The sequence below is a fragment of the Thermobia domestica genome, chromosome 16 (genome assembly GCF_964235325.1).
Source record: "Thermobia domestica chromosome 16, izTheDome1.hap1.1, whole genome shotgun sequence".
NCBI classification, from domain to species: Eukaryota; Metazoa; Arthropoda; class Insecta; order Zygentoma; family Lepismatidae; genus Thermobia; species Thermobia domestica.
This window is the reverse complement of record NC_137469.1, coordinates 135,071,423-135,098,947: the sequence shown is the minus strand read 5'-3', so window position 1 is coordinate 135,098,947 and position 27,525 is coordinate 135,071,423. Positions and strand designations below refer to the sequence as shown.

At 36.2% G+C, this 27,525-nt stretch overlaps 1 protein-coding gene across 1 annotated transcript in view; it reads right to left on the bottom strand.

Moving 5' to 3' along the window:
• Window positions 1-27,525, bottom strand: part of LOC145672623 (fatty acyl-CoA reductase 1-like) — a 202,143-nt gene that overhangs the window by 8,736 nt on the left and 165,882 nt on the right. Inside the window, exons 7-8 of the mRNA XM_081741783.1 lie at window positions 10,709-10,951; window positions 3,781-4,038 (exon numbers count right to left, since the gene is read on the bottom strand). Coding sequence (XP_081597909.1) covers window positions 3,781-4,038; window positions 10,709-10,951 — 501 coding nt within the window. The remainder of the gene's footprint in view (window positions 1-3,780; window positions 4,039-10,708; window positions 10,952-27,525) is intronic.

The window sequence follows — 27,525 nt, the reverse complement described above, 5'->3', positions numbered from 1 at the left end:
AAGTTCATTATTTTTTAAACTTTTTTAAAAACAATTTTATGATAAATACGGATAGGTACGTTAAATAAGATTTGGTTAGGTAGATTAAATTGCATGTGTTAGATACTTTCCTACTTTTTGTCCTACTGCTGACAAGTGTAGAGCATCCAGTAAAAGCCCTATAGTTGCATTGCAATCTGCACATCTTGTCATAACAAGTGTCACACTCCTACGTAAAACGGTTTTGCTATGACAAGTAATTCTTTAGTCTGTTCTAATTTGGTCCTTAAAGACCAAATTCCCCGCCCGAACAATAAATACAACAAAAGGTAAGAGTTTACTTTGGGCAGAACAGTGATAGGTGCACATATACTTGAGCCTAATTTTATTAAATAGAAGGGGAAAGACGCTACTAAATGTCATTCCTCATTATCATAAGTTTTCGTACCATTTTGCTCCTTGTACTTAAAATTAGATTCAGGGTTGTGTGAACTTATCAATGTTCTGCTAAAAGTAAACTTTTGGCCAACGAAATATACTGGCATTAAAATTAATCCAGAATTGAATAAAGACAGGGTTAAGCTGAAGCATGATTTACGGCATGTTATCTAACACTGTCTTTAGAAATTAACAATACTTTCACGCCGTACCTCACTTTAGCAATACGTAGAATAGTGTAGCAATACGAGGTTCTTTTACATCGGATACAGTCTTTTTCCCAGTTGGTTTCTTGGTAGTAGCATGATGTCTATTTCTTATCCAGCTGATGGCATACTTTTCTGCATTGAACGAAGTAATATCTGGTCCATTAACGTTTATGAAAAGAATAAATTGGAGAATTTTTACAGATAAATGGTTTCTATTATCAGTATGCTGGAAGTTGAAGTTGGAAAAGTCTCACTCACACTCTGCAGAAGAAACTGGAATAACACTGATTTCCATGTTAAGATTTTGTAGATTAGGGCCAATATTAGGTTTCATCTTATGCTTTCGAAATTCCTGCAGAATTTTGGCTGAATCATCAGAGGAAAATTTTAAATTTTAGTTTCTTTTTATTTTATTTTATTTTTGAAATTTGCATTACTTCTTTGTAGCCGTTTAGCTTTCTTGCAGACAATTCTTGCCAATTGGATTGTAGCAAAACTTCGGCCTCAACGTTTCGAGCGTATGTTATCTGCTAGACCCTTACAAACTTATTTTCTGGTACTTCAAGAGAATTGTCTATTTTGCCAGTGAGACTCCACAAAACTGACCAGTTTCTTCAAACTGACGTTAATTATTCCATGGACATGCCCCTTTTTCTTTCAACGCTTCCAGAACATTTACAGTTTTTCAATTTTGCTTATTACCTGTACAAGGGATGCAGACCTTTCTTGTAGAAACAAGCTAAGGATATGTAGAGGTTTCAGCGCATCTCGAATCATGGACATTTCATAAACAAAGTTCCGCTTAGTGACTTTTACGTACAGATCTGAAAATATTGCACGCTGCTGAAAGCTTCTCTGTAAATTTGTAGAAGCTTCTCAAAAGTGTTCCACTAGCGCAGGGTAGGACTTTCACAATGCTTCTACTGAACGGTATGAAGAGCCTAACCACCGTACATCAAACACTTCAGTAATATTATAGAAGTGAATACTTAGTTATATTGATATTAATTCAATTTCTCTCCTGTTCTTCGGGGACATTGAGTACACATCGTGCAATCGCTCTACAAGGCTTTGAAAATTAACCATATCTGAAATCGTATTTACAACGTTGTGAACAGCCAGTTCCAGCTTATGACTCATGCAGTGAAACACGAACAAATTGGTGTCTAATTCTCAATGGAGTAAAGAAACACCACCATTTATTTCGCCTTGCATGTTATTTGCGCCATCAATACAAACTGCTATAAGTCTTTCCCGTAATATCATTTCGGAAAGATTCATACTTTCACATATTTTAACTATGGAATCACAAACCTCTCTGCGTATTGTTACCTATATCTCAAATAAACCTAAAAATATATTGCTACACACCTGATTAACTACAGTACGGATATACACAATCAATGAGAACAGATTTATGAGGCACAGTGGAGGATTCGTCCATCATTAGCGCGAAGGATTGATCGGAATTCTCAAGATATTGGGGCATTTTTCGTTCATTTCTGTAGCTACAAAGTCAATAATATTTGAACACGTAACATTAGAGTAGAGAACTTGTTCGAGGTTCATTCCATTTATTCCTTACTATTTAATAAGATGCACGGTAAATGACAGACGATTTTGTGCAATAACATAAGCAGTTCTAAATATCACAGTTGTCTTTTTAACACGAATTTCATTCACAATTAACACGAAAGCCCCTTACTTTGTGTACCGGAATTACTTGCCTTTAAATCGTCAGGAGCTTTTCCTTTATTAAAATATAGTCTAATATCCATTTCCTTATGTTCTTTTTAAGGTGCTAGTCACCGAAGAAACTACCAATTCACAACTGCAGCGACTGCTCACTAATAACTTATATTATTATTATTATTATTATTATTATTATTATTATTATTATTATTATTATTATTATTATTATTATTATTATTATTATTATTATTATTATTATTATGCTACTCAGATGAAGTATGATAATCAGTGGTATCAGCTGCAAGATTTTTCTTCGGGAAACAATTCTATAAACAAGATCACTATAGCTCGCAACAATAAACATACTTAAAGTAAAGAATTGTTACTAAAATATGGAGTTGAATTATTGTACTTTAAAACAGATTGTATAGTCTAAAAAAGTGGAAAATATCTTCCTAGGCTGGGAAGATAGAATTAAACCTAGAGACAGGCCGCCTTATACAGAGTCTTTTTGACGTATGATTAGTGTCATACTAAAAGTGTGACTACTGTAGGAAACATATGTTAGTCGAACTCTTTAGTATAGTCTAATCACTCCTCAGAACGACTCTGCATGAGGCCCAGGGAAACCAAAACCTAGAAGGGGGGAAATTCCCAGGCTTCCCTGGCTACAAATAAATCCCTGGGTTTCGCTGATGTTGGTTGTTGTTGCTATTACAAGTTCCCGCTAGTACAACGACTAACACGCGTGCCTCAGGTTTATTTGCCGGTGCGAGCTTAGAAATTTCCCCGTTTCCCAGTGTTCATCCAACTTCATGTGGCAATCGCAGAGCTGTTTTAATTAAGAGATTGTGATCAAGCAAGCCAGGAATAATTGTAGTGTGCCACGAAGCGTTGATCGTCGAATTTGCTTAAACTAGGCATATATAAGTAGCAGACATGCTTGTTTAATGAATATAGAATCAAAATTTTGATACTATAGACACTGCCTCCTTTCCCCGCTTTCCAAGTGGAATTTTCAAAAACGCTGAAACATTGTTCCCTCACTTCTATTGCAAAATTTATATACTGAATTTCATATCTCCAAATTACATCATATATGAATGTTTATGTAATATGCAAATAACAGTCATATTAGTTAATTTAACTTACATAACCATGAGGTTAAATCTCAACAAGCAGCTATCTCAATTATTCTAAATAGTTTTCTTTATATATTTCAATTTCATATATATTATATGCAAGGTTCTGCCATATACCTAAACTTACCGCCTTGCACAAATGCACATGTTGAACATACAGCAGAGCCGGCCCTGAGTACTGGCGCAACCACCCTATATTATTTACTGTATCAAAAATATACTTGTATAATGACTGTGATAATAGTGATGTGGATTAATTGAAGTAAGCTTTGAAACGTTAATAAGAGTATGAGAGTTACTGTGCACTTCTAAATACTTACTCGGTATATGGTTCCTTTGTTATATCCGCTGTCTTTGAATTTTCCTTCATTATGAAGGTTTTTATTCCTTCCATGTAATCGGACATGTAGTTACTCCAATCTACTTGTCTAATATCAAAATCAAAATTCACTTTATCTGAAGCTTCTAGTTGTTTTGAGAGATTCGCAACATTATTTATTCCAAAGTTCCAATCATTTAGTGTGAAAAATTTCAGAACTTTATTCATCTGATGAAGCCTCTTCCGTAGACGCACCAACCTAAACACAAAAGAATTTCTACATGAGACATTTCGCTATTCAAACATTTTGTGTTTATAAGAAAACGAAAGTCGTCAGAGCTCAGGTGAATCGTAAGTGCCTACTGAACTCGTTAACTGTTAAAGTTTTTCAATTGTTTTAAGTAAAAGCAAGACCTTTAACGTTATTGCTGATATGGACTTCCACTAAGTTAAACGTTTAGGTACATTACTTAGAAACCTTAAAAATAGGGATATGTTGCATAATGCGAGTATTATGATTATACATATTTAGAATTGGCAGTTGGTTTGTCAATTCAAATTTTTAATATTAGCCAAATAAACGCGATAAATAGGTACGAATGCATGTATAGAATGCAAAAATTCTGCATAAGTTGATTCAGGTCCCGGCTTGTGATATGACAGTATTAATCACAATTGAAGAATATGGGCCCCATGGCTAAACGGATAGAACTTCAATTACTGTTACGAGAGGTCCCTGGCTGGATCTCAGGCCATGTGAGTTTATGGTGGATAACAACATTATATCCGTGGGTTTTCTCGGACTTCTCCCGTTTCCTCCCACATTTTCATTCTGTCAATTCCTTTCATAACCATTCACTTTCATTAACCATCTGTCCTCTTTGGCCTACAGGGCTTAATCATGAAACATAAAACTGAAAGATCTCATTTTTTATTTACAATTGAAGAAATATTACACATATTTATTTCCTTGTTTTGTTTTTTCATACACCTATGTATTTAGAATGGTTTACTGTATTATGCAGTATTTAAAGATTTTTTCTTTCCATTTTTAAACGTCCTTCTTATCCTAAATGTGAGTGATGAACGAATTAATTTAAACCGAATTGTAAGTAGATCTCGAACAATGTGGTATGCATTGGACAGATATTTCTTGGAGCCAATTAACTGCAATATGCAAGATATTCCTGTACTTTTAAAACACTACTGAAATTGAAGTCTTTCCAAATTATTAAATATCCTACTTTGTTTAAATGCTGATTTTTAATAATTGTTTTAATCTAGGATCATCATATTTTGAAATGCCAAAATGCGGACTCCCTTATATTTAGCATGCCCTGTCCTTCCTTATCTGACTGATATGCTGGCCTGAAACCATACAATAAACACAATAATAATGAATGAATCATGGTGTGTCTAGATCTACCACTTAAACATTAAAATATAACAATATTTTCTATGTTCACAAAACACTAGCCTAGCGAAATATGTGGATGGAAAATTTTTTACCCTTAAAATCTTCACGTAGGATAAAACTGTTTAATCTCAAATTACGAAAATCTCATGTTTCTTAGATCATTATCATATCTCAAAATTTGAAAAGTGTCCATTCAATCACATTTTTGCACTGTGAGCCTTGTTAAGAATACTTAAACATTATGTCGCTTTGGTAGACAATGCCTGAGCATGCTAACAAACAGGAATAAAATGATTTTTTGTTTGTAACGAGAACAGCAGATAAGTAGAATATATATATGTACAATACATGTGCAAGGTAAAAGCAACAACTTAAACAACAAGAATTTACTATTTTCGGTAAGCGAATTGGTGTTACAGAAACTATCAACCGTCATTGATATCTTACTTTTTAAAGTAAAACATTCCACCCAACTTAAAAAAAGAAAGAAAGAAAGAAAGAGACTCATTTCTAGCACTTCTAGTTACGTACTTTTATTAATGCGTTATGGCCATACTCAGAGAGCGTTACAGATCAATAACTAACAAAAATATATAACATATCGCAGTTAAGGTACCGCATTTGCATTAAAGTGAACGTTTTTTTACGCAACTAGGCCTTCTCATCACCCAAAAATATACCATAAAATACAAGGAGAGGCAATTTTTTATGCGGCTGACGCATGAATATAAACCTCATTTAACACAGATAAATAAGGAACAGGCATAAGAAAGCTCGTAATACAACTTTGAAAGAGCGATAACTTAATATAAATTTAAAAAGCTACTACTCAAGTCAATTGTAAAAGTACCCACGCTTGAGCGCATTTTTAATTGAATCTTTTATAATAATTTGAAGACGCAGAATCCAATCGAAATATTGTTAAACCTATCCGTCCGTGGGATCACAAAAAAAAAAAAAAAAAAATGTCCTGAACGTTGGAATATAAATTGGTTTGTTTATCAAATATTATTGATAAGTTATTTACTTATTTGCTTATTGAAAACATTGAGTTACAACTAAAAACAATATACGGTTTAATATCATTTTTAAATATAAAGGTAATAACTAAGAAACAATTGACAAAAAATAATGAAAGATTCAAGAATCTGAAAAAAGTGAGAGACAATTCAATTATATTTTGGACAGATAATTACAAACATGTGTTTATAGTATGCGTATAATATTATTTAATTATATTATTAAGGAATTGGAAATGTATTAACAATTTTTTTTGTATATGATTAACTGTTTCTAATATGGCATATATAAAGAACGTCTTCTTTATGATAAATATCTTAGATATAAGCAAAGATTTTAATATTTATATCTCAAATTTGAGGTCCTTTTTTCGTGATCTCATTAACAAATACGTTTAAGAGTACTTCCATTGGATTTCGCGTCTTCAAACTATTATAAAAAATACAATTAAAAATTTATTAATTTTTGCCATTTACACCTGACGTAGTTTTCATAGTACGAGGAAAAATCGAAAAGTATTTGCGCCTACTGATTTGTTGCCAGATTACAAAGCATGGACGAAAAACAAGATATATATATATATATATATATATATATATATATATATATATATATATATATATATATACACAATGTTTTACGCACCTTTCTATAACTTTCCACATATTCATCACATCTACTTAGCCACCTCTTTCACTGAACCACAAGTTTCTCGGTCTCCGCTGCATATAGGCGGGTAGAGTTTATCACGAAAATAAAGAGGAACAACGCTTAGCGCTTCGTTCGTGAACCTCTATTTTGCCAGGAACTTCCTTTACACACTTCGCACTGCTAAATACTATCCCTATATACAGGGTTCATTTCCCTGCGTATATCTATTGCTGTGTACCCCTTGCACCATAGAAAACGAATAATAATTCGCTACTCATATGGTCCGAGCACTACTGCCTATGCTTGGCTATTGATAACCACTCTATGTGGTGGAAGAAATTGCAAGTAACAATGGGCCCATTCCAAGAAAAAGCTACTTCATAGCTAATATATCTCGAATTTGTATAAAAATGTATCAAAAGATGGAAATGTAATAGGCGCAAAGACTTTTAGATGTTTTATCGTGTATTTTGTTTATTGCCTTTAGAGTTACTCCTACCCCTGCAAATGGTTATACATCTTGGTCAATGCCTATCGTGTATCTTCAAGTACCATTTCTATTCCAAGAAATCATTTCTGGCAGTAAATTTCTGGATTATCGTTTATTTGAGAATATACACAACAGAATAGAATTACTATATTCCGAAATGACAAAATGTAGTTAGTCACATTTCCATCTGGCTAACTCTTTATAGAATGCTCCTTATCTGGTTAATATACCGAAAGCAGAATAATAAAAAATAGAATCACGGTGCGCCTAAATTTAGCCTTCAAATATTGAAATATGACAATGTATTCAAAAGATGTATGCTTACGGAAGTTTTTACTCTCATAATGCAGACATTTGCACATAAATGCTGATGTATAATAACTTTACAATGTAGGCTGTTATAGCACATCTATTTCTTAGTAACATAATACAAGACTTCGTGTTGAACGTCGTACTACATATCACCATACAAGACTTCAGCATTAAGATACATATCTCCGAAATGAAATGAAATGAAATCTTTAAGTTTTACATCCCGCGGTTATGTGCCGGCTAGGCTAAAGAAGACGGTGATGATGGGAAATGAAGGAAACGGTTGAATGAAGAAAGTGAGAGGAAACGAGAGAACCCCGAGAAAAATGAGAATGAGACGCGCGAACACTTTACGCTACCCGAGTCTAGAAACAGCTTGGATTTAAATGTGTTAAAACTTGATATTTTAATAAAAGCTACACTCAGTGTAAAGGAAGTACCAGGCAGCTCAAAAACATATACGCACTTTCGATATATTCAGTTCGTGTAGCTATGGCTTCAATCGATGTAATACAAGACCTCCCGCGATGCAATGTAATTATTTGAGAAAGTGAAGCGATGGTGAAAATATGGCTGTCATTCGAGCAACGAAAGAATATTCGGAAATAGTATTGGAAGTTCAAGAATGTCTGCAAAGAGCTTTGTTGGGTCACGATCCATTTCTTATTCAACAAGATGGTACCCCGTTGCACTCTCATACTAAAGTGTGCGTTACAGGTCTGCATGAATTCGGGCGGGCGTACAAAGCATATATAAGTTCGGGCCCAGACCGGGCTCGGGCCATAATTTTTTAAATATACAACCATATTTCTCGGCCTGCTTCGGGCCTAATTTTGTATTTATTGGACCGTTCATTGTCGAGAAGTTTTAAAGCTCTACTGCAAAATTAAACCTCTAAGTGCTGTATATAAAAATACAATTTTGCGTTAATTATTAAGTTTCTGTAACTCGGGCTTATTTCTGGCTCATTGGATTATCACAGACTTCGGGCCGGGCTCGGGCCTAAATACTAAAACATATTTCAGGCTCGGATCGGGCCTCACATCATAAATTCAGGGGCCGCGCCGGCCCGGGGTAAAAATTCCGGCCTGTGCAGGTCTGTAGTGTGTGCCTATATGGGTAGCACTGTGCTGGAACGTTGGACAGGATGAAGGGATCCGACTTAAAACCTCCTTGTTCACCGTGCCATGAAATTGAACTGGTTTGTAAAACAATCCCTGTGGTTACTCTGGAAGATAGAGTGTCGTGCTTAAAAGTGTTTGCAGGCTGGTAGTTTGGACTTTGAGCACTTCTTGTAATTGCACAAAGAACCTGTATTTATGTTCTAACTTTTCCTTTGTATTGTTGTAATACTCACAATAATATATCAGCTATTTTATTTTAAAATGTGTATACAATTCTTGAATAACCTATCACTCCATGTAAAGTTTGTTACATGTTTCAATGTGCTTTCGAGATATTCTTCCAGACTTATATTTTTGTCATTAATATTAGAATTATTATAAAGAAATACCTTCCGAAGTTATTTATTTTCTTACACTTAACTTTAAACAATTATATTGAACCTTCTACGTATATTATAAAGAACAATGTCAACAGAAGAATTGTATTGTTTCCAAGTTTGATAGATTCTTTTTGATTGGCATTCATATTAAAAGTTCTGAAACAATCTAATTTTGTACATGTTTTTGTTACGAGGTTTCTTCTTAAGGGTCTGCACTACAGCGAAATTAAAATACCTATAATTTTAGTTTTTCTGTAATATCTTTAAAACAAAAATATTAGTAAAGCAGAAACGTAGTGAGCTAGACAATACAATTTTGCATGTGATACCGTTATCACAACTAGTGGTGGCACAAAAACCAGTTTTTCGGTTTTTATAAAAACCGGTTCGTTTTTTCACCGAAACTTGTTTCCGTTTTCTCAAAAACCGGTTCGGTTTTTCACCGGATCCGGTTTTGGTTTTCTTCAAACCCGGTTCCGTTTTTTTTCAAAATTTGTTCTATTTCTGACCAGAATAATGTTTCGTTGTTCTCTGGAAACCGAATCTGTTTCCACAGAAATAGTTTTATGTGTTTCCCAAAAGTTTTCACCGAAACCAGTTTCGGTGAAAACCGAACTGGTTTTGAAGAGAACAGAAACAGGTTTCGGGGAAAAACCGAACCGGTTTTGGAGAAAACCGAAATGTCGATTTTTCGGGTTTTGGTTTTTCTAGAAACCAGTTTTTATAAAAACCGGTTTTGCCCATCCCTAATCACAACCCATCTATCTACTTTTGATTTGCAACTGTAGATAGATTTAGCATTTTTTGCGGGTTCTGTAAATAGCGGTATACCAAAAGCAGATAGGTGAATTGTGATAAAGGTATCACATGCAAAATCGTATTATCTAGTTCATTACGTTTCTACTTTTCGAATATTTTTATTTGTTTTGAAGATATAGAAAACTCTAAAATTAGCGGTAGTTTAATTTCGCTGTAGTGAAGACCCTTAACGTCTGGTATTTGAAATCTAAAAAAAAACAGTTACCACATCAAGTAACCAGAACCATAAAAACCAGAATACATTAAAGCAATTATTCTTGCTCAGTTTTCTACGCACAGTGTTGAAGCAGAAGATTAAACATTTAGTTCTACATCAGAAATAATGGAGCATATATAACTTCTCCGCCACCAAACCAGTATTATTACATGAACTTCGGAGCTTGAACTGCTTCTTGACGAACTACTGTCTACGCCCTGCACTATGCTAATCGTAAACAAGAGGACAACTTCCACAAAGCCAGTATTCCTCTATTCGTAAAATGTAGTCTGTACACAAGTACAATTTGTCCCTCAAATTAAGTATCTGCCTCCGTGTCACGTTTAAGACTCAAGAAAGGCAATATTGAAAAGTGTTCATTTCAGAGATTAACCTACGGATCTGATGGCAAAACATCTCAGTTCTTAATTACTGAGGTAATACTTGTCATGTTATAAGTCAAGATATGACAAGACATTTTGATTTGGCATAATTTCAAAGAATCGACACGATTACTTACCTCGGTTTACCTTCTTTCATCTTTGAAAGCAAATCAATTACGTAAGCAGGTAGAAGTTGAAGAACCAGAAGCATAACGTAGTACTTCAAATGGCTGGTAGTACATAATTTTTTCGCAGGATCGGAGAATGAGTTTACGAAAGGTTTCTGAAGCACATATTGCCTTATTGCATCGATCACCATTCCACAAGTGATTGGGTTTAATTTTCCTGAACTAAAGTTATAAATTTTCATCTGCTTCTCCCTGCAACTAATAAAATTATTTATTAAGTTAGAAGGTTGAGTTTTCAACATGTAATTAGGGTAAATTCTATTGCCCTAACATATTGTGGTACAACACACAAATTCAGGGTTGTAGCCGTAGAGGAGCAAATATGTTTGTAATAGACGCCCCCATTAAACCATACTCATTCATTCATTCAATGCCTACTAACGCTAGTACATGTTGCTCCCTGTGCTATCGCTTCCTATATAATGAAGAAATGGTATGAAGTCTGCAGCTTTAAAAATGTAAACTATATGGATAGAAGAAAACCGTATGTAATTACGATCTTGCAGTAGATCAGGCAATGATTCTCAGACTGTGACGGACCATTCAAAAATCGTTCGCGATGTTAGCTCGATGCTGGGACACAATAATAACTGTGAACGTGATTTCATCGAAGGTTCAACGGCGTTTGTCAAACATTTTACTTGCGGTACACATGCCTTTGCACTGGCTTGCGTTGACAGAGAACCATAAACGTCTAGGTTATACAATGAGAAAGTGTACGCCGTTGCTGGTATGCTGAGTGGTAGACTATGGCGTTCTGGAATAAATACCGCTTCAACATGTTCTATACAGTGGTGTTGCCTTATGCAGTTCGCAAGAGCACGTGAACCACCAAATACCGTGCGCTGTTTGTTGCTCCTTAAGATATTTAATAATATCCAGAACAGGATTTCCGCCAGGATTTCAAATTCGGGGGGTTTTCAAAAATTTAAGGGGGTGTGAGTGCTTGACTTCCAAAAAACTTATAGCTATTGTTATTTTTACTTTTCTCGTATTATCTTTAAATTCTGCAATAACAAGAAAAATGACACCTTTCCACTGCAACCCTAACTTCAACAAAGTAGAAAATGTTGAATTGGCCTTTTGTTTCTTGTTTTTTCTATTTTGCATGAATACCCATTACAATCAAGGTAAGTTATAATGTTAACGATCTATTTCACTAACCTGATGTGGAACTAAAATCCGTCGTAGTTTTCGTGATTAATCTATACGTGGGAGAAATAAACGTCGGATCTTCCCTAAAATTACCATTTCTCTTGTCATTCTTAGATTTCTATTTGCACTGCCTAAAATGAAAAATATTCATTTTTCACGACTGAGATCAGTCAGTGGTTAGGTTTGGTTAGATGAACTCAATCTGATATCTGAAGTGCTAAAACAACATAATATACTAGAACATTTATTGCTACTTGCAGATATTGCACATTTATCGCACTATTGTAGGGGTAACTTAATTCGTTAAAATTTATAGCCAAGTTAAATGTAATTTTGTACTTACAATATGACTTATATATCCACGAATGAGTTGAGATGAGTTGATTTTGAGTTTAACGTCCCTTTCAGCAGTGAAGCTATATGAGACGGGACCTATTGATTAACCTGGAATCGGAACCACATGAGCTCCCGTCGAGAATCGAATCCGGGTCTCCCACGCCAAAGTCGAGTACGCTAACCGCTTAGCCACGAATGAGCTCATATTCACGAATGTATTAATAGTCTTGATGATTATGCATAGTGTAAAACTTTGTTCCTTATAGGTATAGGTAGAGCATTAATTAAAAAAAAGTGTATGGAATCGGCCCCCACTACCGACTTTTATTATAAAAATTCTCACTATAAAAGTATTTTTACAAAATACTATACAATCAATCTCTTTAATTTTACAAGGTAAGTTACGGATAGTCTTTGACCATGAGGTCGCAGACAGGATCTCTACAGAGCCCTGAAGCAGGCTAAGCAGAGTAGAATTAGGGACCCTAAGCTCCGATGCAAGCAGGGGGAAGGTTAAATGGCCAACAGAGCCCCGAAGCAGGCTAAGCGGCTGATGTTAGGATTCCCAGTCAGAGCCCTGAAGCAGGCTAAGCCAGAAAAAGGATAGGCATAGTCCCGAAGCAGACTAGAGTCCCTGGGGTTAGGTTACTCCTAATGTTCCGAAGCAAACAATAGGAGGGCCACCAGCAAACTAGTACCGAATTGCCGTGGTCCATCCAATTTATAGCCTTCCTTGGGTGGCGGTGGCGCTGCTGCTCCGATGTCGTCTTCTGCTCCGTGGGAGAGGCTAGAAGTCGTCGTCTGCAAGTGATTGTAGATCCATCTGGTGTAAAATTTTCTTGCCAAACCACGTGGTGGTATTTGTAAACACTGGCGTGTGGAATTGTTTATACACTATATCACGTGGGACATTACAATAGTTAGACAAACCCTCCTCTGAACCGTCATTAGGCTTCTTCATATTTTCACACATTGTAACACCACTTTATAACCTATACATGCCTTATTCGGGTTCGTTTAATAGTCTAATTAAATGCTTATTATGTTCCTAATGAAAAACAAATATTGGAAATATATTTACAAGCATGCTAGTGAACCTCCGTGCGGTCTTTAAAAAATTGAAAATTACTGTTCAAGTTCCTTAATGTTCTTTGAAATGCTAATTCATTTATTTTGATTCACCCTTGGAGCAAATGAACCGATGCCACTGGTATATGACTTCTCAATCCTCGTATGCACAACTTATAAAATTTTCGGAATCAGCCTCAATACTTTTATTTTTACTTGAAACATCAGGTAAACAAGGCTTCAAGGTCACCATCAAATCATTAACGCGTTCTGGAGTGAGCCGGCACTACACCAAAGATAAAATTCTATTCATTGTTGAAAATTATCTCTCCACTGAAATGGTACCGTTTGGAAGAAGCAGTTTTGATGCCAGAGCTTGCAAATTAGTAAACATAATGTATTTATTTTCTTCACAGGAAAGTTTCAATAAGAAATCCGTTGAAGAAACCGTGCAGTTTTTTTCTTTCAATCGTTTGAGAGTTCTATATTCAAATTTTATTTCTTCGCACAAAACATGAAATACGTGAAAAATTCCCTGTTCAGGCTCGGATGAAATCAGAAGTTTGTAGGGGTGTTACAGGAAGTTTAGGGAGTGACACCAGCCATTTAGGGGTCTGGCTAGGGATGCGCACGAGACGAGTCGAGACAGGATTTTCGTGACAAAATTCGAATCGTGACACGGCTCTTCCAATAGAGAGATATACATTTTTCGAGTCGAGACATCACTTTTACAGCACATTTTCGAGATGAGACAGCCACAAATCTTGTCTCGTGCGCATCCCTAGGTCTGGCGGAATCCCTGATCCAGAATATTATTATATTGCGGTTTCGTTTATATTCTCCGCTTGCTTTATCCCTTGCGCATATGAATTCCATTATCACACCACGTTCACAACAGGACTGCGAGCATGATATGCTGAAGAGAAATACGAGCAGCTATATACTGGTAGAATTTTTGGTAGGTATATGCTCGACCGTTTCCAAAATTATAGCTTATACTCATCGTTATATCTCCATTATATCTCTCAATTAAAGTTGAACTATAAAGAAATTGTATGAGTATATTCCGTATTTTCCCGTATACCCTACTCTGTAGATTTGTAATGTTAGGTTTTCCTAAAATATTTTCTCAGTACTAGTGGATCTAAGACCTGTTCGATACGGAAGCATTTTCGGAACATTTCTTCTAGGAAAAATCTTGTTACCGTATTTTGTAGAGGATTCTATTAAAGGATTCCAAACTACTGTATATCTTTTACTGCACTGACGGATTGTGAAAGGTTAGAATGAAGTTAGGAGATAATCGACCAAAGTTAACTATTATCTGGAGGTGAAAATTAAACTGTGTCGAAATTTCAAAGTTGATTTAAAGCAATAAATTGCTGACAGCTTATGAAATGAAAATATCATTGTTTTGCTTCTCTTGCGTCTTATATGAAGGGAATTAGCAGTGCAAATGAATTGTGTAATGTATTTGGAACATCTAATTGAAAAAGTAAAGAAGTGTGAGAACTGTAACAAACACATTAAAGCTATGTTGAATTTAATTAGTATGAGCAGCAGGCAGGGTTGGATTTTTTTAAAAAAAAAAAAAGAACAAAACTGTGTTTAAAACATGAAAAATGGGTTCAAAATGTTTCAAACATGTTTAAAAAAACACACACACACACACGTTGTAAACATTTTGAACAGTTTAAAAAATGATTTTAAACATATCTCAAAATCATGTAATAACGTATTAATTAAAGCTTTTTTTGCTCTTACGGGACGCGGTGGCTCAGTGTGGGGCCGCGGTGGCTCAGTGGTAGAGCGTTCACCTCTGGTGCTTGGGGTCCCGGGTTCGATCCCAGCCCCCGCCAAGTGAACTTTGTGGTGGACAAACACCGTGTGCGTGGGTTTTCTCGGGGTTCTCCCGTTTCCTCCCACTTTCTTCATTCCACCATTTCATTCATTACTCATCATCACCGTCTCCTTTAGCCTAACCGGCATAACCGTGGGACGTAAAACTTAAAGATTACATGAGCATGATCGCGTACTCTCAGCTCTGTATGATGCATACCAGAACCTATATTCCCCCGCTCCAACCCAATCCTCTGAACCTTGCTTCGAACATCCGATCGGTTCTATCACCCCGGAGGCTCGTAACATCCTCAATGAGCCCTTTACAGAACGCGAAGTTCGCCAAGCTATTTTTGCGGGGAAGTTAAACAAATCTCCGGGACCTGATGGTCTTACACTAGAATTTTACCGCCAATTTCACGGCATTCTCACGCCTTTTCTCACAGAAATGTATAACGAACTCCGAGTCACACCCACGTGGAGCTCTTCTTTTACGGCTGGCATTATGGTACTTGTACCTAAACATGCAGGTGCGCATGATTTTGATAATTTTAGACCGATTACCCTCCTTAATGTTGATCAGAAAATTTTGTCACGTTGTCTTGCCTCTCGTTTAGAACCGTTTTTAAATCAGGTCTTACGTAATGATCAGTATGGCTTAAAGCATACCAAACCTATGTACTTAGCATTAAGTAATATACGAGAAGGTATTCATTGGTGTCAGAAAACTAGTTCTCCACAGGCAGCTATATTAGCTCTTGATTTCCATAAGGCATTTGATAGGTTGTCACATGATTATATGTTTACAGTACTTGCAAAATATGGTTTCGGAGACAGTTTTCTTAATTTGATTAAATTTCTTTATACTCAACGATATGTAAAATTAAAAGTTAATGGTGCACTTACAAATCCCATCAATGTACGTCGAGGCATTGCACAAGGCTGCCCCCTGTCTTCCATTCTGTATAGCTTGGTTCTCGTGCCCTTTCTTTTAAAACTGGAACAACGCATTCAAGGTATACAGATTGGTGCAACAACCTTAAAATTACAAGCATTCGTCGATGATATACATTGTTTTCTTAACAGTCCACAAGAACTGTCACGTGTTGAAAATCTCATATCGAACTATGAGCGCATTTCAGGTGCTGTTCTGAATAAACAAAAGTCACGCCTGATGTGTATAAATCCGGCTGACCAACACGCGTATTTTTCTACGATTTCTTGTACTGATCGCATCAAAATCTTAAGTGTAACTTGGCAACGTCGCATAGCAGACACTATAGAATACAATTTTCATACCACAACATGTACTTTGGTTGCACTCATTCACCAAAGTAAAGCCCGGCATGTAAGTCTTGCAGGCCGAGTTTACCTGTTAAATGTTTTTATTTTTAGTCGTCTTTGGTTTTTGACACAATCATTTTCCTTGCCGAAGAAATACCTCAGTGTGATACGAAAACACACAGGGAACTGTTGTGGCATAATCACTGCCTAAGAGTAAGTCACGAGACTGTGTGTTTATCAAAAGGTGCTGGCGGCCTCGGTCTTAAAAATATTCAACTTCAGAGCTACTCGCTGTTACTGAATCGCGTGTGTCAAACATTATGTTTATATTCCGACTCCCTTTCCAGCAAGGCTTTGTGTGTAACATTACGTCATATTGAGCTACAAGCTCCCCTGCATACACAACCATGGGCTAGCATTGTGCCATACCTCAAGGACGTATTTATTGATATTAGCTACTCGCTTATCGCACGGAGTCACCTTGAAGACCTTTCCGTAAAGCAATTAGGGTAAATGTGCCAGTCCTCGACCACCTAACTCATTTTCGTATGGTCCCTAATCGTTGTTCACTGACTGGAATAACTTAGGAGGATGCAACTAGCTCACATGTGTTCCTAAAGCTATATTTTATCTATATTTTATCCAAAACTGAGATAACTTATTCCATTTACGTAATATTAGTCGGAGAAACACCAATGCATGTTTCTTTTTAGTGTTCGATCACTTTTCGTTACTGTTCGACCGCATACTATTTAGTCACCGACCACTACTCGGTTAATGTGTTTTTAATTACAGTATGAAGGCTAAAGCATAACTTTACCTAACTAATAACATCTGCAGATGTTACATCATTAGTTTTTCAGGTATCCCTTCGGAGTTTCGCACAATATTCGCTGAGAATAAGTAATTTTGTGATTGTCAAGAAAGGAACCACCAAATTCATTCCGTGGTTCCTTTCTTGACGGAAAAGGTTCAGTGGAATGCAGTACAAACAGGCTCCGTCTTTTCGGATAGAATGTTAAACCGTAGGTCTTGTGACATAGATGGCTGGCCCCAAGCCAGTAGCCAGCCCGAAAATGTAGGGGGGGGCGATCCAACAATATTATAGTTTATCACTATATTAAGTTCATTTGCAATCCTACCGTGAACATTTTAGGGGGCCAACAAAAATTTAGGGGATGCTCCGCCCCCTAGACCCCCCGTGAATATGAACCTGACTGGTCCTAACCTAGCCACTCTATAAATGAAAACCCTTTACCTTGCCTTTAGAGATCCACAGTTAAAAACTGGATTCATAGCATTAAATATTCCCTCACAATCATTCAGGATATCAAATTGCCTCGTTTCTTCCAAGTATTTCTCAAGGTCCTGAAACCACAAGCTACTGTTTTACTCGGTTACAGCATATCGCGCCTTGTTCAAAGTTTCGGGAGTTTGAGACACGATTTGCGGATGTCTTCTCATGTAAGCATGGTACCAGGTTTTACCAGATCGATTGTCTTTGAACTGCGTTTTAATTTTATCTGCATCGACAATACTTCAGAAGATAGTGTTTCTTCTGTGGAAAACCCATTTTGCTCATATTAATGAGCCAGTTTGATAATCCCTCTTCTTTCTGTGTTAGGTGTGGTTCTGAACCCATTCTCCGCTCTTCGGGACTGCAATCATGAAGTTTATTCATCAGCGTTATCCGAGGGATTCCATAGATTGCTGATGCCTTTCGTATGGAGTGCTATTATTTGTGACAAGCCTCGAGAGCTTTTTGTAAATCTTCGTTTGAATAAAGAGAATCTATTTAGACTCATTCTGAAAGAAACAGGAAAATTCTTAAGAACATGTAAGGAAAACAAGCGTATTCCAGGCTGATACCAGCTATTCCGCTAATAATATTTGAATGCAGTTCCGCGACGAAGCAAGAATGGTGTAGTTCAGTATTAAACGAATTAGACCAAATATAAATTTATTACTCAAATGAAATGTCATACCCTAACAGTTCCGTTAAGTTTGCATGAAAATCTAGGGAAACTGCGTTCAGTTAACTTGAATTTGAATTTATTTTATGGCCTTTAGGCATTTAAGGCTCCGATCGGGATAGGGTGAGGAGAGGATGATGGAAGGTAGAAGGCCAGGGCTTATTTTGTAGGTACCATCCCAGCGTTTCCCTGGTGTGACTGAGGAAATACCCTGTAGAACCTCAGTCAGGATGGTCGGCCTCTGGGATTGAACCTAGGGCCTCCCGAATGCTAAGCCAATGCTCTACCATTTTTTAAAGGTCGTCTTAACCGAGACATTCAGCTTTAAGGCTCCTCCGCCAATTTAACGTAATCTAATTATGACAGGGACACGAACACAAATAGCAAGGACAGTTAAAAACGTCCTTGCTCTTCAGAGGGATTCGAACTCCCAGTAGATTGCCGCCTCATGATCCGAAGCCCGAGACTACTACCATTGAACCGCGGCCGTTCGATGAATATTCCGTTACTAACAATAAGATTCAGCAGATGCTTATACAAATGTAAATTGATCACTTAATTAATGCTTGAATTAAGGAATTCTGCGAGAAAATACAAACGCAAAGCATGATCGGACACTGAAAAAAAGTTAATCCTCGACCAGTACAGATGTATAATGAAAAGTAGTGGTCGAACACTAGTAAATGTTTTTGTACACCATTATAACTTCATAATTGGAAACTAGGAATTCATTTCATGCAGATGAATCGAAAGTTAGTCGTTATTGACATTTCTACAATTTTTCAGTGCTCGACCACCCTGTGATCGAGCACTAGTTAACAAAGAATATTTCATAAGTCATTGTCCGACCACTACATTTTATCGATTTGTTCTTCAAATCTCACAGTTATCACTAAAATTTTGTTACTGAAATGTGCTCTACAGTTCCATGCAACAGAATAGTATGTGCATTTCTTACCTGGTGCGATAAAATTACAAAAAAACACGAAAAACAGAACATTGTCGTTCCCATTTGCAACAGATTAAAGCTGTCGAAAATTCAGCGCTTCTTCCGAAAGCACACATTTAATTGGCTATTACCGAATGAACGTGCAATATATTTTGACAGTATCTTTAGGATTGGTTCAGAATAAGCTGCAATTCAATTATAACGGAAAATCATGCTTTTTCATCGGAAAATAAGCCTAATATACGGTTTTAAAGTCAAAAGTGGTCGGCAACTAGGGGGTGGTCGAAGACTGGCATATCCACCCTATATAATCAATTTCACTCTATCACAGTTTCTGTTCCCCGTATAGCAGAACATTACCCAATGAAAAACTGGACGCAAATCTGGGCGAACATTAATGCACCGATATTGTCCCCTGCCCTGCAATCTCTGTGGTACAGTGTTGTTCATAATATATACCCTACAAACGGGAGACTCTATGAATTGGGTATCCGCAGCCTCTCTTTCTGCGGCACCTGTCATGCTCTCGATACTTTACAACACAGGCTCGATAGTTGTTCAAAGAACGTTACAATTTGGTCTCACTATCAAAAAATTATTGCCCGTATATCCCGAACAACTCCTTCTACTATCACTTGTCCGTCACTAATGTTATTTCCTGATTATCACTTTTATCCTTGTACTAAACATAATGCAATTCTGTGGATCACGTCCCATACTATAGATATTATTTTATGTAATGATTTTAATGGTAATGTGACTTTGTACATCCACCAACTTTTGTTACGCATGCACACTATTGCATTTCCAATTCGTAAACAAAAGTTTGCTAATTTTCTTGCAGCAATTTATTAATGTGTCCATTGTATGTTTGTTTATGCTTTCTGATGTAATTGGCTGCTAAGAGTACAACTTTTGTTTGTTTATTGATTCTGATGTAATCGATCGATAACAGTACAATAAAGTATTAAAAAAAGTGGTAGAGCGTTCACCTCTGGTGCTTGGGGTCTCGGGTTCGATCCCAACCCCCGCCAAGTGAACTTTGTGGTGGATAAACACCGTGTACGTGGGTTTTCTCGGGGTTCTCTCGTTTTGTCCCACTTTCTTCATTCCACCATTTCATTAATTACTCATCATCACCGTCTCCTTTAGCCTAACCGGCATAACCGTGGGACGTAAAACTCAAAGATTTCATTTCATTTTTCATTTTTTTTCTCTTGCAACCAATCCTTTTATTTATTGTATTCTCGTTAAGACTACACTGTGTTGGGTACAAAATATTTCAGTTTAGATTAGTAATTATCAACTTATTTCATTTCACGAACCCCTTTTATTACACCCTCTTGACAGTGACACTCGTAAGTACTTTCTTGGTTGTGATAAGCTTTTTAGGTAGATTTCAAAATCTACCTACTATGAAGATTTCATACAACATGGTAAAACAAAAGTCCTATTTATTTGACGTAATTATCCATCATTGACTATGGCATTCGGAGCTTGATTTGTTAATCATTCCCATGCTGCAGCAGCAAGGAGGAGGAAATTAGCCTTCCTCCTCCATTCCATCAACGCCCTTGTCTAGTGGTTGTCCTATGAAACTCTAGGCCACACACTTTCACGTGGTTTTTGTTTCATTTATTTCGTACCCTTGGCTACGAAGATACTACGTTTACTAAGCAAAAGTGAACCTTTCTGAAAATGCACTTGGATCCCTTGTGCTCTGAACGCTCCATATCTAAAAATATTTTATAAAAACTGAGTTGGAGCCAAATTTATACTGCAATCCAAGTTTGTTCGAAATGCATAAAATTAGTTTGTTTAGTTTCAATGATTACAGTCTTACATCAGTAGCAAGGGTATATGAGACAGGGTATTTTGTTTAAAGTGGGATCCGAACCACTAATTTTTAAATTCTACGTCGGATCGCAGTCAAAATCTATACAGCAAATTTCGACGTCTCGTCCCTCTACTCTTAAAATTTGATGTTAAAAGACTGAACATAGCGCACTGTAGCTTGGTTCATACATACAGACAGATGAACAAATTGAGAACAAATTGTGACAGACACTATAGTTCGGCACTAATGTTGCAATACGTATCACGCTTCAGTGGTTAGATACGCGGGCAACTGCCATACCTTGCGCTTTCTCACCTGGTCTCTTGATATAAGCCATGCCAAGCTGTAAAGTTTTTAAGAAAATTTAGAACTCAGGTGAGGAAGAGAGTCGAAATAAAATTTTGATAATATAATGAAAAATATACTGTTGATACAAAATTAATTCGTATCTGAAGTTTCCAGTTGCATCTCAACCACATCACTGACATTAGAATCATCAGAACCAATTTCCGGATCAACACTTTTACCATTTGTTTGGGTTTCCAGTTTTTTTCAAAGCATTGCATTTTTCAAAATGATTCTACATTCTTTGAACTAAATCAACCATCACGTTTTGCAACGTGGTCATATGATCGATTTTTTTATCTGATAGAGTTTGAGTTACTTTAATGAATTTGCTCCAAACAATGTCCTTTTTTCTTCCCGTAAAATGCATTTAAACAATTCCATGTCGTACGGAGACTGAGAACCAACATGTACAGTATCAACGAATGCCTGTGATATTTAATTTCAGAACTGCAATTTAGCAAAGAACCCTTTGTTTGTTTTTTGAATACAAAACTTGTTTCCATGATAATTCTTTCATTTATTTTTTAATATCAGTTCTACAAGTAGTCCAACCTTCGACTATGACACTTTCTCGCAAGTTAACTGATAGACAATTAAACAATACAATAAACGTTAAAAGCAAGGGGGAAACGAGACAAAATAAATTGTAGATCACCACATTGACCTGCTGTAGCCACTAGAAATCAAAACTTTCACATGGGAAGAAAATAGTTTTCTGAATGGGAAGCACTTTTGACAATTTTCTTTCTCTGGCAGATATTTTTTCCAAAAATAAAATAAAATAAAAATAAACATGTTTAAAGCAAGTCTTAAAAAATACACGTGTTTAAAACAAAATGTTTAAAGTGTACACAAAATTTATTTTGAAGAAAATAAATTGTTTAAAACAAGTTTTAATCATTTGTTTTAAACATTTTGTTTTAAACAAAAAAAACCTGGCAGCAGGGGCACACCCACAGGGAGGATCTACGGATCCCAATTCAAAATTTCTTAACTCGACATACGTTTGTACACTTTCACAATAAAACTAATGATTGTTTAATAGTGAAATGATTCACGTAGTCTAAAATTTGATGTTACACTTCATTTGTACTCTTTCGTTTCTTTTTTTTTAAAAAGTAATTCTATATTTTTTCTTAGAAATAAGATGGCAGAACTTAACAATTTCATATCGTTTCTCGGGTGTAGAAATACAACGGCTCAATCGTACATAGATGTAATGCTTTATATAGTATTGGACCCCTGTCCTAAACTTTGGATCCATCCAACAAAATTTTCAGGGTGCGCGCCTGGTAAGTACGTCAAATATTTTATCACGATCCCTTCGCATGATCATTTCTATTAAAACTCATAATAATATTGTAGAAAAAGAAGCCATATTCGCTTTCGTTTGATTGATTGCGTCAGATTTTGGGTTGCTTGAATATACTTCATGTCCCCATTAGGAATCCGAAGATTCTAGTAGCTCTGGTGTTTTCCGTGGTTTGATTGATTTGAAGAAGTGTCCTGTTCTACTAATTTGTATAGTGACTAATGTATGTCTTTGCCCCGGGTTCAATTCCAGGTGGGAGGGCATCAAACACATTACAGTAATCTCCTTTTTAAATTGTAATTCTCGGCTTATATAGCCTAACATCTGAAAGAGAACTTAAATACAAAATAAACAGTCATGAAGTATCTTGAGACAACAATCCAAAAGTACACGGGCAAAGTGTTCGTCATCAAAGGTGCCTTTCCAAATGTTGTAATAATTTGATACATTGCATGTTTCATGTATACTGATAACACTTCACGAAACAGCAGCCTGCGAATTCAAATATACGAGATAGCAGGAGTTTGGAGTCTAATGCAGATTCAATGTGAAATTGATGGTGGGTCCCTTGAAAGAGAATGGCACAGTAAAATTTGTGAAAATCTTAATAAATAAACCGATGTTGACTTTAGAAACTGAAAGCTGTTTTACCATATTAAAGAATATAAAAGCACTAGCATCAATTACCTGCTACGCTGGGTTAAATTAAGAAAAAATAGTAACATGTTTCGTTAGTCAATCATTTTTTACTATTACTCTTTGATATCGGTCATTTTCGATTATTTTAATATACGTATCTCCTCCCCTTCCCATGTTACGGGGCACGGCATCAGAAGTGTCATTGTTCATCTCAATGAGCCCGAAAACTATGGATTAAACACTAATATCGGTCATTTTCGATCATTTTTAAATCTTTTCCCTCCCCACCTTTAAGTTACACCGTCAAAGTGATATGACAAAAAACATCTCTGGTTTAAACTTCATTTAGGTTGTAAATTTGATCGAGATCGGTCCGGTGGTTCAAGAGTTATTAAGTTTTATTTATTTTTATATATCTCCCCTCCTGTTACCCTCCCCTAAGTTCTACCGTGAAAGTGAAATGATAAAAATCACTTCAGGCCCGAACCTCATCTATGATCGAGATTGGTCGTTTGGTTGAAGAGTTAGTTTTGTATATATTTTAACTCCTACCTTCCCCTCCTCTAAGTTCTATCGTTAAAGTAAATAGATAAATACCATCCCAGACTCAAACCTCATCTATGTTGAAAATTTAATCGAGATCGGTCGGATGTTAAGAGTGATAAAGTCACAAAAATAGTCACTTTCATTTTTATTTTTTATGTATATCTCTCCCTCCCCCTCTTCTAGGTTCCACCGTTAAGATAAATGACAAAAGTTATCCCAGGCTCGAACGTCATCTATGATTAAAATTTGATCGAATTTGGATGAGTGATTCAAGAGTTAAGTTTTATTTATTTTTTACATACATCAGTTTTATATATTTTTAACTCCTTCCTCCCCTTCCCCTTATAAATATATATAAATACTTTCCAGGTCCTAACCTCATCTATGTTGAAAATTTGATCGAGATCAATTGAGTGGTTCAAGAGTTATTAAGTTTTATATATTTTTATAGATCTCTCTCCTCCCTTCCCCTAAGTTCTACCGTAAAAGTTATATGATAAAAAATACACCCCAGGTTCAAACCTCATATATGATAAAAATTTGGTTAAGATTCGTCGAGTCGTTTAAGCGTGACGAAGTTACAAAGACAGTCTCTTTTATTTTTATTTTTTAAAACATATACATATCTCCCCCTTTCTCCTCCCCTACGTTGCACCGTGAAAGTGAAATGACGAAAACATTCCAGGTCCGAACTTTACGTTGAACGTTTGATCGAGATCGTCGAGTGGCCCAAGAGTTATTAAGTTTTATTCATTTCCATATATTTTCCCTTCTCTCCTCAGTAGATGGTGATGTCCGCAACGTAATACGGCTTCTCATCTCAGAAGATACTATAGCTTCTCCGAATGGATCTGTATTAGAAGCATTAAAAGAGAAACATCCGGCTCACAATCACCCTTTTGAACCTCCCGATCTCATTGAGCCCAGTATTGTAGTGCCTAGAGTATCAGCTGACGAGTTTACGAAGGCACTTAAATCCTTTCCTTCCGGGTCAAAAGGAGGTATGTACAGTAGGGTGGGCCGAAATTTTCTTTTTCAGATATTCAGGATTGAGTAGTTATCGAAAGTTGTGCATTGGTACGAAATGAAGCCATGTCAAATATGTTGATTTTAAAACAATATTTAACCGGGACCCCGTGGCCCTAAAGTACTTAATTTTTTGTTCAAATAAAATGATTTTAGGTAATAAGAACATTTTACCAGACAATACTATTAACACATAAAACATGAAATACATGGTTTTAATATACGCAAATAACTATTGAGACCTTAACTAACTTTCATAACTACCATATTAACACACAAAAAACCTTCGTATTGAACACAGCTCAGAACTCTCAAACTTTAAGAGAATATCACTTTTTCCATCTGGATGCCAAATGCGCAACGCTGGCTTTCCGAAGGCGGCGCTTACATTGCTGAATTCAAATAAACTAGAAACGATATGGCTGCGAGCCTCTCTTGCTGTATTGTCTTGCCTTCGAATTAAGGATATGATTTTGAATTACAACTCAAAATACAAAATGATCATTAACCCCATTAAGAAACAAGATACCTCCATTAAGAGCCAAATTAAAGAAATTTAAGAACGGTGCTCACAAGTTATTTGATATTTTCTCTTGCAAATGCTGCGATATATTAACCTGTAAGTGTGATAAATCAAATTAAATACCGCCGTGGGAGCTCATATTAGATCAGGGAAATCAGAGACAAATGACGAATTGCAATGTAGATAAAGCAGAAACGCATAGACTCAAAAGAAAGCATGACACACAGATCTATTATAATGCTGCGGCACCAAATACAAGAGGGTTACAATCGTAGCCTCAATCCCACACTTGGAACATACATTAAGTACTTCCACCCCGAATTCAGACGATGAAGAGTTCGCATGGAGCTATCGTTTAGAGAATAAAATCTAAAGTAAACCCAAATTTGCAATAGTGAGCCCTAAACAAATGAGTACCGCAAAAGATTTAACAGGTGTCTCCAATAGGTCGGCTGCTGAAATTGTATCCGCTGTTTTAGAAGATATGAATTTACTGAACAAAACTAACCAAGACAAGGTAGTAGATAAAAACAAAATCCGTAGGAAACTAGCAAAAAAAAAAAAAAAAAAGAAAAAGAAACAGAAAAAAGAAACCGTCTACAGTGTAAAGCTACTAAATTTAAAGGTCTATTTTGATGGCCGAAAATACCAAACTATACAGTACAACCCCTCAAATCCGAACCCCGGAAATCCGAAAATCCGGCAAATCCGAACACGTTCTCAGGAGGAAAAAAAAATAACTACAGCTGGAAAATGAAAAAAATAGATTTAATCACACGAATTTTAGTTTTCTTTTAAGGTTTTAACATTTTTAGACTTAATGCTTATTCAAAATCATTATCTAATTATATTCTTACAAGAAGACAGTTATAGATATGCGACAATCATTTTGGACATGAGTGTACACCCGCCAGTCAAGGTCACTGCCCTTTCGACCACTGGGCTACCCTGTCTAACCTCAGTCGTTGTTTTACCGCCAATTCAGTGACGAAATAAGTACGTAATATTATTTCCCGGGTAATCCGAACACCCCGAAATCCGAACAGGCTTCAGCTCCAATTAGTTCGGATTTGAGGGGTTGTATTGTAGTTCTAATTGACAATTGCAGTAGGCAAAGCACTGAAGAATATGCGGATTATATCGATTTGACTGATTGGTCAGAAGTAATAGTAGTAACGAAACCTCCAATTTCGGCTAATGTATCAACAAAAGAACTAACCGAAATGATTGTGGAAAGAGGAGGTTTCACAGTTTGTCACGTTCCCCTTCCACACACAGGTTTTGGAGAGGTGTGTAAAGGTAGTAACAGAATCTTCTTTAGAAGTGTGCGGTAGTGTTGCACGAGACGTTATACTGTATTCGCGCAAATTGGAAGCACGAAAGTATCTACCAAGCTTCGAACATAAATCTCAATATTTTGTTCCAAGATTCAACTAAGGAGCTTTAAGTAAGATGAGAATGGGTGGGAGGAACTCGCTGTGTAACTACCTCCACGTGGTGAGTTCTGGGCTGGTTTGGCGTTTGTTGGTCAATTTTTCAATCTTACCTTATGTATTTGTGTCCGTACTATTATATCTACTAAACACCAATCAGACGAAGAGCTGCACATCAGATCAGAACATTTAAAATCCTGGGGTCAAGTTAAAGTATTAGGAATCTTAACCGATTTTCTATACATACTTAAAATAATGGTATATATATTTTTTAAAAACAAAATAACACTTTTCGGACCCGCAGGGCCTAGTGAAATATTTTTATCTGCCTCGGTTTTGGGGAAGAAACATAACATTATACAACTTTTGCACGGTACTCAGACTTAATTTTCTGAAAACAAATATTTCAATAATATTTTCACTACTCTCAACCATATTTTTTCAGGATTAACGTTCCTTCGGGCTCCCGGGGCCCGGTTAAATATCTTTCTATCCGGC